Source organism: Dromiciops gliroides, chromosome 1 (genome assembly GCF_019393635.1).
Source record: "Dromiciops gliroides isolate mDroGli1 chromosome 1, mDroGli1.pri, whole genome shotgun sequence".
Lineage (NCBI taxonomy): Eukaryota > Metazoa > Chordata > Mammalia > Microbiotheria > Microbiotheriidae > Dromiciops > Dromiciops gliroides.
The window spans coordinates 207,761,062-207,780,057 of record NC_057861.1 but is presented as its reverse complement, the minus strand read 5'-3'; the positions used below and the strand labels follow the sequence as shown (position 1 = coordinate 207,780,057).

At 36.1% G+C, this 18,996-nt stretch overlaps 1 protein-coding gene across 1 annotated transcript in view; it reads left to right on the top strand.

The window, feature by feature from the left end:
• Window positions 1-18,996, top strand: part of DOK6 (docking protein 6) — a 718,344-nt gene that overhangs the window by 576,988 nt on the left and 122,360 nt on the right. The window contains exon 7 of the mRNA XM_043987624.1: window positions 6,498-6,615. Coding sequence (XP_043843559.1) covers window positions 6,498-6,615 — 118 coding nt within the window. The remainder of the gene's footprint in view (window positions 1-6,497; window positions 6,616-18,996) is intronic.

Genomic DNA, 18,996 nt, shown 5'->3' with positions numbered 1-18,996 from the left:
TATGAAACATAGAGAAGTGCAATATGCTTACTATCCTTTATATTATGAGCGTATGAATTGATTTTCAGACCCCCACCTCAGGGGCGTCCTGTGCAGCTCCCTGTGCACTCCGCCTGCGTGGCGTCATGCCATGCTTAGCAGGGATATGTCCGACTTCCTCTGCCCAGCCGGGATATGCATGAAAAATCCTGTGTACCAGCTCCCTCCAGCAAGCGCCCACAGCCACACCCTACACAGAGTTGCAGCTCACTCCGCCAAGCAAGGGTGCACAGGGAGGCTCCATGCCTCAGCCGGCCTTGGGCGTGACTCTGTGGGGGCAGCAAATTAGCTCAGGGGGCATGGGTGGTGGGTGGTTGGCTGGATTTTTTTAAAAGTGAGAGGTAGTGAAGAAGGGTGGTCTGTAGGAGAAGAAGCACAGGGGAGCTGGAGACAATCAGACATAGAGCAGAGGGGAGCAGGGGAGCCACCAGAGAAGGAGATGAGGCTGGGGTTGGGGGAGAGCAGGTGGCTGCAGCAGCCACACCCACAGAGCAAGAGACACAGGGGGATAGAGAAAGTTAAAGGCAAAGCAGCTGAGGTTACAGGGTGTATATCCTACTTGTTCTTTATCCTTATCTCTGAATTTATTCTAATCAATAAACCCTGGTTTTGTTGTTAAATTGAAAGGAGGCTTTTTAATCTTGTTTCTTATCAGGTTGGGAGAAGCAGTTGGGGAGGGGGCAGGCCCTTATAGATTGGGTCCCCTACGGGGCTTAATGAACCAGGGAGATTTTTTAAACCCCCCTTACAGACTGGCAAGGCAGATAGGAGCTTTCAGATGCCAAGCCAGCTAATTTGAGCTCTAGAAAGTTTCAGATGGTGACTGCAGCAGGACTTACGAACCTGCTATAGAAAGTTACAGATAGCCAGCCAGCCAGGAGTTTTCAGCTATATAGAATTTTTCATGTAAAATTAAGGTTCTCAGTATTGCATCTTTTTTCTTTTGGTTAATGATTTGGCAGAAATACCCTTTTACTAAGTAATACCACTACTAGGTCTGTATCCCAAAGAGATCATAAACAAGGGAAAAGGACCCACCTGTACAAAATATTTATAGCAGCTTTTTGGTGGCAAAGAATTAGAAATCAACAATGCCCATCAATTGGAGAATGGCTGAACAAGTTGTGGTATATGAATGTAATGGACTATTGTACTTTAAGAAATGATGAGCAGGCAGATTTCAAAAAACCTGGAAAGACTGTGTGAAGTGAGCAGAACCAGGAGAATAGTGTACTTCTTCTCAGCAATATAATGATCCAAAACAATTCCAAAAACTCATGATGGAAAATGTTCTCCACATCAACAACAACAACAACAACAACAACAACATAAAAGAACTGTGGATTCTGAATGTAGATTGAATCATACTGTTTCTACTTTTGTTTCTGTTTTTTCTTTTTGGGGGTTTTCCCTTCTGTTCTGATTTTTCTTTCAAAACATGACTAACGCAGAAATATGTTTAATGTAATTATACATATATAACCTATATCAGATTGCTTTCTGTCTTGGGGAGGGGGGAGGGAAGGCAGGGAAGGAGAAAAATTTGGAACTAAAAATCTTATGAAAACAAATGTAGAAAACTATCTTTACATGTAACTGGAAAATAATAAAATACTTTTATGATTTATTATTAAAAATGGTTTGGCAGAGAGAAAATTAAAGTTTGGATCAGAGATACATATAATCTTATTCTGCCTAACATTATTGATTGATTCAGTGAAAATATAGTATTAGAAGAAACTACATGGATAAAGCACCTACCCTGGATTCAGGAGGACCTGAGTTCAAATCCTGACTCTAACACTTGAAACATACTAGCTGTGTGACCCTGGAAAAGTTACTTAACCCTCAATGCCATGCAAAAAAGAAAAAAAAAGAAACTACATTTTAGGATACAGTTATTTCCATAGGTAGGTACAATGTAATAATAGCCAAATGATAAGGCATAGAATTTTAAAATTTATAATGAGTTCTAAGCATTATTATTTGGGGTATGCCAATAGTAACCAAAGTTCAAATAAATAAATTTAGACATGGATCCTCAGAGAGGAGAGCTGAATATGTTCATAATATAATATAATATAATACGATATAGTATTTTGGTTAGAAAAGTTAGTAATAGAAAAATAAACAATTGGGAATAAGGGAAAATATAATTTTGAAGTGTGCAAGCCCATGGATTTTGATAAATTAAAAACAAGGAAGAAGGAATTATGCTCATTATTGCTTCTGCATTAATAAGTATGAAGGAAAGCAATGGATATGGATTTAGAGGATCTGGGTTCAATAACATCTAAAAATTCAGCATAAAGTAATGAATTTAGTTAGAATCATTATTTTCTTATGCTAAGAAAATGCCATTCTTTTGAAACAGCACAATAAATACACAATATAATTAATAATATGCTAGTTATAGGTAATAGACAATCAGGTGACAGATGAAAATCCTAATACATGTTTTCCTATACATAAATATATAATCATATTTATAACTGTAATTGTGCATATACTTATATGTGTTAGAATATAAGCTCCTTGAGGTAAGGATTTTCATTTCTGTATTTGGTTTCCCAATATAGTGCCTGGTATTGGGCAGTAGCATCAGATTTCTTTCTGTCTTGGGGACAGAGGAGAAAAAGAAGGGAGGGCTAAAAATTTGGAACTGAAAATTTTATAAAAAATGTTGAAAACTATCTTTACATGGAACTGGAAAAAATACTAAAGACAGAAAAAATAAACGCTTGTTGACTGGTTGGTTGATTGCCATTTAATTGGGACTTTGGGCAATTCATTTCATCTCTGGATACCTCATTTTTCTCCTCTATAAAACATGGGGGTGAGGGTTAGACCAGATGACTTTTAAGTTCTCTTCCAGCTCTCTATCCATGATCCTAATATCTGTTCTGAAAAATATTTACTTTGTTGTATGTATGTCCATTGAATATTGTCTATGCTCCTATCAGGAAACATCTGCAGCTCAAGTTGTATAATACTAATATGCATATTCAACAATTAAATTTACTATCTCTAAAGGACTAGAAAATAGAATTGAGATTTGATTAGTTTAGGGAACTTCCAGGTTTGCGAATTCCCTCCATCAGTGTGTATTGGGACCTTCTCTACAACTCACAGTCTTAGAAAACTGGCTAATAAAATAAGAGGTTAAGTGATCTGCCCAGGATCAAACAGCAAATATATATCAGAGATAAAATCAATTTATATGTTGCATATACATAAATATACAAATGTACTTTTGCATATTTAAGTATATGCAGTGTCCCACATGTTAGAATGTAAGAACCATGAACATAGATTGCCTCACTGAATCTGGGTCTTCCTGGGTTTAAGGTTGTCCACTATGTCATTCTGCCTCTGAGTTATTATTTTAAATGCTCAGTTCAAGATATTAAAAATGAATGTAAGGTTAGCAGTGGAATATTTTTAACTAAATATATGACCTAATGAAAACTGTATCACCTATAGCCAGTCTACTAGTTTCCCAGGGCTCCTGTAATGGGGAATATAGTGGCGGGGGGGGGGGGTTAACTTCAAAATATACTCCCTAAATAGAAAGTAGTCTTTCAGGACATAACCTTAAACATGAATCAGTGAAGAAGAATAATTCCAGATTGAAAATATTCCTAGGAGAAAAGGCAAATAATATATGTATTTGGCTTACCTTCCTCTCTAGAGCAGTGCTTCTTAAACTGTGGGTCGAAACTCCAAATGGAGTTGTGTAACTGAATGTGAGGGTCACAAAAAATTTGGCAACAGTAAAAGGTTGTGTATATCTATTTTATATACCTATATATCTGGGGTCACATAAAAATTTCTCAGGCAAAAAGGGGTCACGAGTGGAAAAATTTTAAGAAGCTCTGCTCTAGAGTGTAAGTTCCTTAAGGATTGTATTTAATAAATCTTTGTATCCTTATCATCACTCAAAATGCCTTAGATCATGACTAGATAGTACCGAATTAGTTGAGGTACCACATTTCAGAGAGAACATTAATAAACTGCAGAACATTAACAGGAGAAATGGTGGGTGTTTACCCTGGAATCTAGGGAGACATGATGGCTGCATTCTAGTATTTTAAGGCATCCATATAGAAGAGAGATTGTACTTGTTCTGCTTAGCACCAGAAGCCAAAGTTAGAAGCAATGAGTTAAAGTAGTAAAAAGGCAAATTTAGGCTTTATATAAGAAAACTTCATAAGAATTAATGTTATCCCAAAGTAGAACGGCCTGCTTCAACATGTAGTGGGTTCCCTTACTACAATTCAGTGTTTGGACAAAGACTGGAATACCCCTTGTCAGTCCTAATAAAGTCACAACTTTTCTTGTAGTGTGGCTTAACTTGCTGGCCTTTGAGTTGTCTCAGGGGTTCAGTAAGTGAGCCATGGGTGATGCAAAGGACGGTTGTTTCCGGAAGGAAGATTTCAGAATTCACAGTCTTGTGGAAGGACTTTAGAAAATTAGGAAAATTGGTTGAAAGAACTGGAAATGTTTTTCCTAGACAAGAGAAAAATTAAGGAGACGCGATTGCTATTATGTGAGTAAGGGTTTCACTTTATTCTGATTGGCCTTAGAGGACAGAGCAAGGATCAAGCTAAACATGAAATATACTACCTTGGGAAATCAATGGTTGCTTTCTCCTCAATAGGTGACACGGGTGGCTAGATTGCCAGTCCTGGAGTCAGAAAGACTCATCTTCCTGAGTTCAAACCTGGCTTCAGACACTAGCTGTGTGACCCTTGGTAAATCATTTAATCCTGCTTGCCTTAGTTTCCTCATCTGTAAAATGAGCTGAAAAAGGAAATAGCAAACCACTGCAGTATCTTTGCCAAGGAAACCCCAAATGGAGTCACAAAGAGTAGGACGTGACTAAAATGACTGAACAATAGTTACCTTGGGGCATGGATTGCAGCTTACTGCTCAATAGAGTTCTTCAAACAAAGACTGTATGATCATTTGTCAAATGTATTAGAGAGAGAATTCTTGTTTAGGTATGATTTGCAGTAAAGATTCATTTTGACTGAGTTCTTGTGATTCTGAGATATTTGAAAAGCGTGAATTTATGTGGGAGAATCAGAGGAAGTTACAGGAAAATTATGGTGATACCTGAACTGTTGTTTGTCCTTAATTCTCAAAGAGAACCATGACATCAGGGTGATGTCATGACTTGCAGTGAATCAGATTTGAGTGAGGCAGGGCTACACAAATTCACCAGCCCCTCTCTCTTCCAGAGCCATCTGGGTGGCAAGATATATATCAGGATGACTGGAGATGACCCCACATGTTTAAGGCATTTGGGGATAAGTGACTTGCCCAGGGTCACACAGCTAATGTCTGAGGTCTTATTTGAAATCAGGTCCTCCCAACTTCAGGGTCAGTGTTCTATCCACTTTGCCGCCTAGGTGCCCCAGAGCTGACAAAGTAAGCAAATTGTGGAGGACCAGACCAAAAGAGGTTAAATGGTATTTGGTAAGTTATAGGAATCTACCATATATTTTGGAGTAGGAGAACAGAAACTGGACCTCTGCCCTGCTTGCTTTCTCTGTAAACTTTGATAAGTCACTAGTCTCTCTGGGTCCCAGTTTCTTCATTTGTAAAATAATGGATTTGACTAGGTGATCTCTAATATTCCTTCCATTTGTAAATCCAAGCAAGGGAGTCTTGCATATTTTTTTTTATCAAATCTGTAATTTATTTAACATAGGGAGCTCCTGATTCCTACTTCCTTAATACAAAACCAGCACTCTGTTTGCTAAACCACATCTGCCTCTTGAGCCTTACATTATAGTAGGCATTTAGTAAACAAATGAAGGAATAAATAAAAAATTATTAAATCCTTGCTATGTGCCAGGTATCTGAGGATAAAAATACACAAAGTAAGATTGTCTATGCCTTCAAGAAATTGACATTTTAATAAAAGAAGATAACACATATAGGGGACTGTTGAAAAGGCAGGATTGTTTTGGTCTGGAAAGTCACAGAAATGCTAAATAAAGTCATAGAGGAATTGATTGACACACTCTCTCAGGATTGGTAAAGCTGATTTGATGACTGTTTCCGGAAGTAGAGGTACAAGGGAGAGGAGGAAGAAGAGGAAGAGGAGGAAGAAAATGCACTGATAGGTGTGGAGCTGCTTGGATGTGGCACACTCACACAAATCAGGAAAGGATAACCTGGCACAGATTAGGCTTATTTACATAAATAGTTGTTTGATTATGTTGAATTAAATCCATGGCAGATTCTAGTACCCTCAAATATCAGAAGGAAGATGTAGCATTTAGAAATTCAAAAATATTTTCCAGTTCTCTTTCAGCTATTTCATTTTAAAGAAGAAAAAGAAAAGCACTTGATAAATTACCAAAGGTGATATGAGGCAGTTTGAAAACATTTAGTACATCACGTAAATGGATGGATGGTTTCCCTGATGTTCCTTCTTTGTCTTTTAGCTTCAAACCAGTCTGACAGAACCAATGACATTATCCAAGTCTATCTCCCTCCCTCGAAGCGCATATTGGCACCACATCACACGGCAGAACAGTGTTGGAGAAATCTATAGTTTACAAGGTAAGTGGCTTTAACAACAAGGTGGCACCTTCATTAGCTGCCTTCATGTTGGGCAAAATTCATGAAAATTGCTTTTTCATTTGCATTGGTTGTTTTCCCTGTATTTCAGTTTATCAGCTGTCACCTTCCCCAGTGGGAGCCCTGAGTTTTACAGTAGCTTTTTTTTAAGCTATCATTTCATAGAGTAATGGTAAAAATTACCCCCAAAATCACTGTGTGGGCTGAACAGTCAATTTGGTACAGATCTGAGTAAAACACTATACAATGCAAATTACGAGTAGCTAAAATGTAGCTACCAGTGAGGTCTATTTCATGCGAGATTCTGTAAAGGTTCTCTTTCTTGGCATCTCCTTTCCTTAATAGGATTTAATATCTGTTCAGGAGGCTGACTTCAGGGTTTGTAATAAAATCTACATAAAACTCCTTACATAAGTTGCCACAGTCTGAAATAGAAGGCATTCAGGGTGAATGTTTGCTTCAGTGTGGTCCCTGGAGAGGAGTGGTTAATTAACTAACATGGGAATAACTAATTAGATGAATAAAATGAATAGATAGAAAGTAATTAACCAATGGTAGCAAATTCTGTATACCTTCTGTAGGAGGGAGAACACTTTCTTTTCAAGCCCCTGTTTTGTTCTGAAATGAGAAGAGACAACAAAGAATAAGGAAACCTAGGTTCTAATTCTGACTGTGCCACTAGGTCACTATGTGACCTAATGTGAATTATATAACTTCTGTGATGTTTAGTTTCTTCATCTCTAAGTCAAAGGGTTGGCATAAATGTTTCCTAAGATGTCTTTCAACCCTACTGTATATGAAATATATTAATAGTGCCCTTCATTCAAATAAAATTAATGGTAAAGAAGTTATCTATGCTGAATAAGGCTGAAAGAGGAGACTGAGTAAAATGAAGTCCAAAAAGGATTTGATCCTACTCAACAAAGATTTATTAGGAAGGAATGAAGAAAGGGAGAGAGGAAGGAAAGAAGGAAAGAAGGAAGGGAGGTAGGGAGGAAGGGAGGAAGGAAGGAAGGAAGGAAGAGGGAGGGAAGGAAAGAAAGGAGGTAGGGAAGAAAGGATGATGAATAAAAAAGAAGCTAAACTTCAATATATTGGGGAATTCTAAAATATTTTCCATCCAACTCTTAAATTTTATATGAATAAGCAGCCTTAAATATGTCTTATACACAATACAGACAAGATTATTTCAGGAGATACAGATGAGTTGGGAGAGGGCAGACATAATGTAGATAAGATTACTGATGAGAAATCTTATATGCAAGTATTTCAAGCCTTGGCTATAAAGCATTGCTCAAATATTTTAATGAGATTTAAGGGTAAGCTTGCATTATTCCAAGATCAGAATCAGTATATCTCAGAATTAGAAGGGACCTCAGAAACCATCCAGTCTAACACATAGTTGAACAGGAAAGCCTTCCATTATATGCCAAGCAAGGGATCATTCTGTTTTGCTTGATGACCTCCTGTGAACAGAGTACAGTTCCGTTTTTGAAGATCTCTAATTGTTAGGAAGTTTTACTTTACCTCAAGTCTAATTTTTCTTCTTTGCACCTTCCAGTCATTGTTACTAGTTTTTGTCTTCTGGAACAAAGTGGAAAATGTTTAATCCTTCTTCTATACATGATAACTCTTCCAATACTTTGACAGCTATCATCTCTCCCTTAAGACCTTTGAGTGAACCTTGCAGTGATGATAAATATCGCAATTCAAGCCAAGTATCTATTAAATGTCTACCATGGGCAAAGTGCTGGGGATGTTAAGGCAAAATCAAAACAGTGTTTACCCTCGAGGAGCTTACATTCTACTGTTATATGTAAAAAGATAAATATCTGCCTAATCATTAAAAGAGGAAATATAGGACACTAGCAATTAGGGAAATGAGGAAAGGAGGTGACATTTGAGATAATCCTTGTGGGAAAGTAATGATTTTAAGAGATGGAAGTGAGGAGAGTGTTGCTATTATCTTCCTTCTTGAAATTTTTTGCATTTAATTATCCATGCACATGTTCTTTTCTCTCAATAGAAAAAAGCTCTCTCAGAACAGAAACTGTTTTATTTCTCCCTTTGTGTCCCCAGCACCTATCCCAATGTCTTGCACAGTATAAGCTCTTAATAAATTCATGTTGAATGAATGGATAAATAATTTCCAGGTAAAGAATATAATATAGAATACTGAGTTCAAGGAAAAGGAAGTAGGCAAATTTGGTTGGAATTTTGCATGTGTGAAAAGATATTAGTGACTTAGCATTCTTGGAATGGCATAATGGGTATAGGTAGTTCACATTGGATAACCTTCAGCAAATGTCTAGCCCAATCCTGTCAGAGATTTGGGAAGTAAATCAAATGATATATTCATATTCTTAATTATTATCTTTTCTGGCCATCCAGATTCCAAAGCACATTATTTTCTCCCACACTTTTGAAAATGAATTGTCCAACTTTCTTTTAAGTCATGTTAAAGCATATTAAATAAATCATCCTTTCTAAATATAGCTGAATCTAGCTGATAGAGATGTATCCATAAACCATAAGCAATCATCCATCTTCCAGAACCAGTGTCTTTAATTGTTAAAATTCATTTTTATTCATTTTAATATATTTATTTCTTTCTATGTGATTTTTTTTTGTTTCTCACTAATGGGTAGATAGGTCATGGCAGTAAATGAATAAGACTTTTGAATAAACCTTGGATATTGGCTAAAAGATTACATTTTTATCGTTTCCCCAAAATATGAGATAAATAGCTCTCTTCCCTCTGCTAGGCACTTTTTGTCTCCCAAAATAAAATAGATAGTTTTTCAAGGCACTTTGCAATCTGGTGTTATTCTTCCTTGTCCAGTCTAATCTCGCTATACTTCCTACCATGTACTTCATGCCCTAGCTAAATTTGACTGAAGATTATTCCCTTTATATATCTTGTGCTTCTCTACAACTGTGCCTTTGCTCATATTACCCCCTACTGTAATATGTAAAAATTTATGTATATACATGATCATTAAAGAGGAAATAAAGAACACTAACAATTAGTGGAATCAAGACAGGAGGTGGCATTTGACTTGATCCTTGAAGGAAACTAGTAATTTTAAGAGGCATAATTGAGGAAAATGTTGTTAATATCTTCCTTCCTGAATGCCTACAATTTCTCTCCTCTCCCATCTACATTTGTTTATATCCTTGCGTGACCTTCAAAGCCCTGCTAAAATGCCATTTCCTCCTTGATGTCTTACCTTATCACCTTGTAGGGGAAAATTATCTTTTCCTCCTCACACTTTGAATAATATATTTTGTAGCACATTCATAAATTTCTCATGATCTATTTTATGCATTTATTGTGTATATTGCATCTGCCTACTGTATTATAAAATCCCTGAAAGCAATTTTTAATTTCTGTATATCTTTTAATGCCTTTTCCAGTCCTCTGTACGCATTAAGTGCTTAGAGGTATGTTTAATTTGAATGTGAATACTACAAAAGTATAACGTTTTAATTGAAGCTTTCATTTTAATGGATCTTCATCAAGAAAAAGCATTATTCCAACCCCCTTTTATTCACTCACTCATTCTTTTTTTCCCTCCCACTCCTTCCTTCCTTCCTTCCTTCTTTCCTACCACATGGAAAATAAAATGATGGATAGTTAAGATATAGTTCCTGCTCCTTAAAGTTTCCTAGGTTAAATGAATTTCAAGATCAGAGGAGAATAGTTTGGCAGACAGAAAAGTGAGAGTCTATTCCAAGCACAAGAGGTGGTATGAAAGAAAAAAAAAAAAGACATAAGGGCAGGAGTGGGAGAATGAAGCAGAACCAAGAGCAAATTAGTTGGATTGAAAACCAAGAAGTAGACAGTGCTGTGGGGGATGAACATGGAGATGATTTGGTTTAGGAAAACATAAAAGCCTATATGAATCTTTTGAATTTAATGATGGAGAACTCAGGGACGCCTTGAGAGAGCAAGGTGAGGGGGTCAACAGCAAGCAATAAAGATGGACTTTGGAAGTACAAAGGGCTTTTCTGATGGCAGCTGACATTCATAGGCCTTTTTTGCTGTTGTTGAAGAGGAACAGTACTCAGGAGGTTGCATTGAGTAACCTGCCATTGGCTGGAGGAAGGGGTGTAATGGAATAGGTAGTTGCTAGCACTTAGAAAACTAAGCAAATCCTGTTATCTTTGAAAGCAGTTGATACCATTAGCCTCCCCAAAACATGTGATTCTCAGTCTGCAGAGATACCAGGCTATTTGTTCTTCATGCCAGATTCTACAAACCAAGCCGGTGTGGGAAACTATCTTTATCCCCATACAAAGAATAAGGAATCTTAATTTTGTAAGAATGAATGAAGATTTATTTAATTATATGGGGAAATGTTTTGATTTTTTAACTTTATATATATGTAGGTATATTAATCAGTAAATATTTCTTAAATACTTGTTATTATCCCAGGCATTTTGCATCCTATGATATATTTATCTATTTATCTATCATCTATCCATTAATAACAATAATAATAGCTAATATTTATATAACACTTAATATGTGCAAGCACTGTGCTAAGCACTTAAGAATTATTATCTTATTTGATTCTTACAACAACCCTGGAAAGTAGGTGCTATTATTTTACACTTTTAACAAATGAGGAAACTGAGACAAACAGAGGTTAAGTGACTTGCCCAGGGTCACATAACTAGTATCTGAGGAAGTATTTAAACTCAGGTCTTCCTGTCTCCAGGCCTGGCACTCTATCCACTTTGCTATCTATCTATCTATCTATCTATCTATCTATCTATCTATCTATCTATCTATCTATCTATCTATATCTACTTCATCTATCTATCGTTCTATCTCTATATATCTATATATTCATAGATACACATTATTGAATAAATGAACAAATCAGATGGGGGAGGAATAATATCCCTTTAAAGATTAAATAGTATGCAACTGTGTATGTATACACACACACCTGTGCCACAGTGTGTACAAAATCTGGAACATAGTAGTGTTTAACAAATACTTGATTGATTGCATATACAAACCCATGTATAAGTATTCACAAATGTAATTATTAAAAAATTAAAGTACTTTCCTACTGAACTGAATGAATTATCAATCTTGCTAAAGTAATGTTTTAGTCGTGTCAGTAGTCTCACAAAGTGCATATGTTTATGTCTATATATTGCATGTATGTATATATATATATATGTATTTCTGTACATATAGATATAATATTTATTGTTATTGCTCAGTTCTTTGAATTGTGTCTGACTCTTTGTGACCACATTTGGGGTTTTCTTGACAAACATACTGGAGTGGTTTACCATTTCCTTCTCTAGCTCATCCTGCCTACTGAATTATAAAATCCATGAAAGCAGTTGTAATTTCTGTATATCTTTCAATACCTCTTCTGATCCTCTGCACACATTAAGTACTTACAGATATGTTTAATTTGAATGTGAATTCATAGGTAAGTTAAATATTAATGTGAATTATATTTTTATTTTTTTGCGGGTCTATGAAGGTTAAGCAACTTGCCCAGGGTCACACAGCTAATAAGTGTCAAGTGTCTGAGGAAGGATTTGAACTCAGGTCCTCCTGAATCCAGGACCAGTAAAGTGGTTTGCAGATGAAAAAGTTATATGAAAGTTAGTGTTAGCATTATCTGTGTGTGTGTTAGCATTTTTATAAAGGCCCAATCAGCCTTGAAGTTATGCAGAGCTGGGTTATAGTCCTGCCACTGACACATGGTAGCCCTGTGGTTATGAAGAGCATAACCAGAAGGTTCCCCACCATTATAGATCTTTAAAGCTGAGACTGCATGCCCACTTGTCAAATGTATTATATTGAGGATTCTTTTGTGGACATGAGTTGGACTATATATGGCCACAGAGGTCACTCCCAAGTCTGAAATCCCCTGATTTTGTGATCTTGTGGGAATAGGCTAAGAATCCAGATTTCATTCCTATCACATGACAGGAGTTTTCATTAACATATTTTTAAATGAAGTGACGAGTGAAAAATAAAGCCTAGAGCCTTTTATAGAAGTATGTTGTAATTGCATGTAGTAATCTTCTGTTGGACCTCAAAACTCCTAATTTGGAGACATTGGGGAGTGATTTTCTTTTTTCCCATTTAGACATCAGACTATCTTATAACTTAGATCATGCTGGATATAGTTTTTACTAAATTTATATTCCCTGGTTGTACATTCTCTTGTTTGGATAGGAGATGAGCAATGATATTTACCAGGCTAATTGAGCTGTCCTGACACAGGGCAGAAACGCATCATCACGGTCTGTCTATGACAAGCCAGTTATTCATCATTTTTCAATTGAAATGCAAGAGTAATTACTTAAGGAGGATTAAAAATAGACATTATCTAGTTCCCATCATGGATTAGTAGAGTCTATAACATTATTATTATTAGAAGTCATTATTTGTAACTCAAAGAATGGCCTTAAATTTTATATTCATGGCTGACTTTTTCTGAAAAGCTTCCTCATTCCTCATTCTTCCTTCCCCCTTTAAGATTCTTATAATCCAGCAATAAGCAGTTATTAAGCACCTACTATGTGCTGGGCACTATACTAAGAGTTGGGGATACAAAAAGAAAGGCAAAAAACAGTCCCTGCTCCCAAGGAGTTCACAATTTAAAGAACAATACACTAAACTTAATATTTAGTCAATCCTTTGTGAAATTTGAAAATGGCATTCTGTTGATGAAAATGTATATGGTGAAAGTATATGTATGTGTCTTTATATAATGTACATTAATCTTATACATAATCTCCAATTTCATTCTACCCAATTGTCTTTCCTAGTGAATGAGATGCTTAATAATAGCTGTTGACTGATATAATCCTACCCATGAAATATCTAAAACAAATGTCATTCTAATGGGTTGAAGGTTTTCTCTGTGAAAACTATATAGTGAATTTCTTTATGAAATAGTATTTACTGAAATATTGTAATAATTAAAATCCTCTTGCAAATCTGCTCACAAGAAATTGAATTTCTAGGAAGGATGGAAGAGAGAAATAGGAGGTATCATCAATTGTATCAATTTTAGACTGGAGAAGAGACACTGGTAAGGACACGATAACTGCCTTCAATTCTCTGAAAGCCTATCAGGTAGAAGGATTAGATTTATTCTGTTAGAGAGGAGAGTAGGAACAACATAAGGATCTTAGAATGAGTTTGATTTTGGCTCATCAGTAGGAATAACTTTGTGATTAATTCAGCTCTCAGAAAAGAAAATAAGCTGCTTTGTGAGGTGGTTAAGTCCCCATCTTGGAAGGGGTTTGAGTAGCATTTGGTTGGTCACTTGTCAGGAATCCTGCAGTAAGGTTATATGGCAAAGATTTATACTACATGACCTCCAAGATCTCCTTCAATTCTAATTCCCTGATCCTAAGAATGCTGCCATTGCTAAGGTATTTTGCAATAACCTTTTTCAGCAGCTTCTCTTTTGTGGGTCTTTTAGCTTTGCACAAATTAAAGTATGTAAAATTGAAGAATCACAGGCCCCTCATCATTTTGTCATTTCCATTGTTTGCACCTCACTTACCATGATTCAGAGCACAATTCATGCTCCCATCTAATCTTGGTGCCTGAGCTGTGCACATGATGAAAAATGTTATACTGGTTAAATAAATGTGCCTGCCTCATTTTGTTCACTAAGTGTATGCCAGCAGCTGGAGACAGTAATACCCCAAACCCTCCTACCCAGCTATAGTCTCTGCTGAATCATAATCAAGTCTTACAGAAAATATGTCTCTGAAAACCCAGGAAACAGATCTCCTATAATGTGCTTTAAATGAGGCACTCCAGATGGGAGACCGGCTAAGTAATATATGGAAAATCCACATTATTCAAAGGCAAGTCTAACATAGCATGTAGGCCCTTTTTCAAATTTATATATAACAACTTTGCTCCCTTTATGGAACAATTTGACAAATGCTGTGTATGTAAATTAGTTCGTCACTTAAAGTCATGTTGGTTGCAGAGAGTTTCCATTATTATTTTCCAAGCTTTTAAACAGGTCTTTGCAGGGCTTTCAAAAAGTGGTCTGCCCAATTGTGTAGCTCTCCACCCATGTCTTTGGGCATGTTTAATTTCTTTAGTTTCAAAATCTATTTTCCAGGAGCAGAAATTCATTTCTTCCATATTCTTTATCCCCTGATGAATGTGTTTGTCCCATTTCTTTTGGCAGTAATCCTCTCAAACAAAGCCCCCCGTCACTATTGTGTTGCTAGTTTGTATGGTTTCCATTTTTAAAAACCTGTTAAGTGCCTCCTAACCAAAGATATTTTTCCCTTAAGCAAACTATTTCAATTATTTTCTATATTAAATATATTCTTTAACTTTAGGCTAGTATGATTTCTTTAATTTTATCCCTTTTTATCCCTGATGCTGTGGACTGCATTAACACTGATGGAGCTATGATCATATCAAAAAAGCCACTCCCTTTCCTTTTTTTTGTGAGGCAATTGGGGTTAAGTGACTTGCCCAGGGTCACACAGCTAGTAAGTGTTAAGTGTCTGAGGCCAGATTTTAACTCAGGTCCTCCTGATTCCAGGACCAGTGCTCTATCCACTGTGCCACCTAGCTGCCCCACCACTCCCTTTCACAATGCTAATAACAACCCATTCATGCCTTCTTATTTTTTGTAATTCTTGCTCAAATCATCCCATAATTGGTAAGCATTTATTAAGTGCCTACTGTGTACCAGGTTCTGTGCTAAGCAACAAAGATGCAAAGAAAGGCACAAAAATGAACAGTCCCTACTCTCAAAGAGCCCAGTCTAACAAGAGAGGCAGGAAGTAGATGGCACAGTGGATAGAGTATCAGGCCAGGAGTCAGGAAGACATCTTCCTGACTTCAAATCTGACACTTACTAACTGTGTGACCCTGAGCAAATCACTTAACCCTGTTTGCCTCAGTCCCTCATCTGTAAAATAAGCTGGAGAAGGAAATGGCAAACCATTCCAGTATCTTTGCCAAGAAAACTCCAAGTGGGGTCACAAAAAGTCAGAAACTGCTGAACAAAAACAATATATTTATATAGAGGATGAATTAGAGTTAATCAATAAAGGAAAGGAACTAGTATTAAAGAAAATCAGGCTACTCATGTGAGATGGCATTTTAGCTGGCACTTGAAAGAAGCCACAGGAATAAATCTGCCATAGGGTACATACTCAGAGTGTTTGGTGCCCTGCAGCTCATCTGTAACTTACAGTCCAATAGTTGGCTGGTCCACTGAAAGGTTACATGATTAGCTCACGGTCACATAGCTGACATGTGCCAGAGGTAGAGTGTAAACTCAGTACTTTCCAACTAGAAGGCCAGTTCTCTGTCTTTGATACCTTTCAAAACCAAAGATATTTTGTGAAATCAGTTTGAATTCCCAAGACAGAGATTTCCTTTTCCTCCAAAAGCAGCACATTAGAAAAATTTATATTTGTTCTTTTGGTCCTGTTTTAAGAATTGCTATGTATAAACTTATAAAATGATGATGATGATGAATTAATGTATTTAACTCAAAAATAGAATTGGATTGCATGGAATAGAACCATCAAAATGCAGTTGTGGACCTTATATGGGGAAACATAGATAGCAGATACAACTGTCCAGGGCATTGCAAATAGCTTATATTATGAAATGTAATTTGTTCCTTGACAAAGTTCCTGAAAGAATCATTCTCAATAAATGCAATATGATAAGATGAAATCCATGTAAATGCTATATTAAGTGTACATTGCCTCCCTCTATGACCATGCCAACTCCAGGCCACCAGTAAAGAAATAATACAATTTTCTCCTTTGGTACTTTAGCAAATGAGAAATTGGCATAGATGATAATTATTTCCACAGGCAAAAGTTACACATTTTTTAAAAATATATAAATGTTACCAAAATATATTTAAGCAAACAGTCATACTAGAAGCAAAGGGATTTTAGAGAGAATATCAATGCTCTATTTCCTTACATTTCATATTTTCCTTGTTGCAGAAATCAAAGTTTTATTAATTCCCCCTTTTCTGAGTTTCAACATACCTTCCTCTATGTCCTATTCCTCTGCAAAAATTAGACTTTGAGTAAGATGTTTCATAAAATATTGCCTTCACCAATTTATTGGTATAGAAAAGAGACAACTACTAGTAAGAAATTCTAACAATGCTAAGATGCCCATTTTGTTAAATTCTCATTATGTGGCCTAATGTTAATGGCAATGTGTCACAAGAGAAAGCAAGCATCCTAAGGTATTTCCCTTTGTCATGTAAGATGATAATGCGACCATATGACAAATGCCAAACATAACAAAAAATTTGAGCAGTTAGTCTGATGGGGCAGGTTTTGTATATTTTTTTATCTGATGTCATGTTATAATTGAATATTCAGCAGATCATCTGTGGGTTTTTCTTTATCAGCTTGAGTTTGAGGTAAATAATGGCAATGAGCATCTAATTCTACAAGGTCCTTAAAACCTTGCCTCATGCTTCTCTGACTCATGAATAAGTATTTGACACATTTTTTCATGTTTGCATGAAAAATAACTACTCTAAAGGGAGCACAGTATTCAAAGCATTATCCCCTGGCAAAGGAGAATAAGTTTTTGTAGCCAGAAACATGTAAATTCAAAGCACCTTAGCCCTAGCCCTTTAACAAGATTCTCATTAGACTCTTAAGGTTCCACAAAACTAAGCCCTTGTTAAGAAGTTGGAAGGCTAAGGTTTCATAGTGATGAGTAAGATTCTTTATAAACACAGTCCTTTACCAAGTAGAAGGTTCTAAACTATTGTAGCATATCTACCCCATTTCACCTGGAATACAATTGGATCAGAGCTAGGGGCAAAAGTAAAAAAGGATTAAATCATTGGTAAGGTTTTAAGGGCAGGCCACACTGGATACTTTAGAAACTTTCTATGATGGGGAATATTTTAATTTTGTTTGTTATCCATTTGTCTTTCAGTGAGTAAAGAAGACAAGCAACAACAGGAGAGGTTATTTATGGAATGTCAGCTATAGATCTGAGCACAGATGTGCTGTAGATATGGGTAGCTAGGTCTTGCAGTGGATAGAGTGCCAAACCTAAAGTCAGGAAGACTCACCCTTATTAATTCAAATCTAGTCTTAAACATTTACTAGCTGTATGTCTCTAGGCAAGTAACTTAACTCTGTTTGCCTCAGTTTGCTCATCTAAAAAATGAGCTGGGGAAAGAAATGACGAAACACTCCAGTATCTTTGCCAAGAAGACCCCAAACGGAATCACAAAGAGTCAGACATGATTTAAACAACTGCTAAAAATATGTGCAAAGTGACTTTGGGATCCCATAAGTTGACCTGTGAGAGCTCCATAGACCGTTGTGTTCATTAAACAATAGATGACCATTTTTATGGAGGGTTGTAGTATGTTTGTATCATCATAGGTCTCATTAACAGGTTCAACTATCAAGAGGTCTGACTCGAGGAGCTTGTGAATTCTACTCTACTCATTTTGCTTTTCTCTTCAGCTTTATTATTGACCAAGAAAGTAAGAAGATAGGATTCCAGCTTTTATTTGTGTTGTAGGGGTTTTTTGGGTGGGGGTTGTTTGTTTTTTGTTTTTTGCCTTCCGTTGAAAGTAAGGCAGTGCAACCATTTTAGGCAGAGCTATAAAGAAGAGCATGTTCCTACAAAAAGAACAAAATATAAGAAGAAACCTATTGTTGGGAAACTGTCGTGGTTTTTTTTTTTTTAATGTTTCCATGTAGATAATTTCCTGGATACCTTGACATGAAATTGTGTTGTTGGCAATATCTATGGTGTGAATTTCTCCCTGGCCACATGATTAATTTGAATGTGGTATTATTCCTAGCAGAAAACCTGCCTTTGCTGTTATTGATGAATGTTCATTCTCAGTGTGAGGTGGGGGAATTGTGTATAACCACAAAAAAATCCTGGTAATTCAACAATATGTTATACATGTTCTGGAAATCTTCAAATACTTGGCTATATTAGAAAATAGACATATATACATACACACATATATTCACACATACACATATAATACACATATGCACAATTATTATATTATTGATGGATTAAGATTGTTGTGGTAGAAATAAGCTTAAAGTAAATTAAAATGTCCCAGTGTGCCACAATCACCTTTTATTTAATTCTAATATAAGCACTATCAAACATTTTGAATCAAGACTATATCTATGCATATTGTTCTCTTCCTTCTATTCTACTGGGGGAAGTCTTCACATACTTGGAGTAGATATCACATATACATATGTATATGTAAGAATATATACATATATGTAAATATATACACATATATGTATATACATATATAATAGTAAGGGTGATAGGGAAAACATAATTTT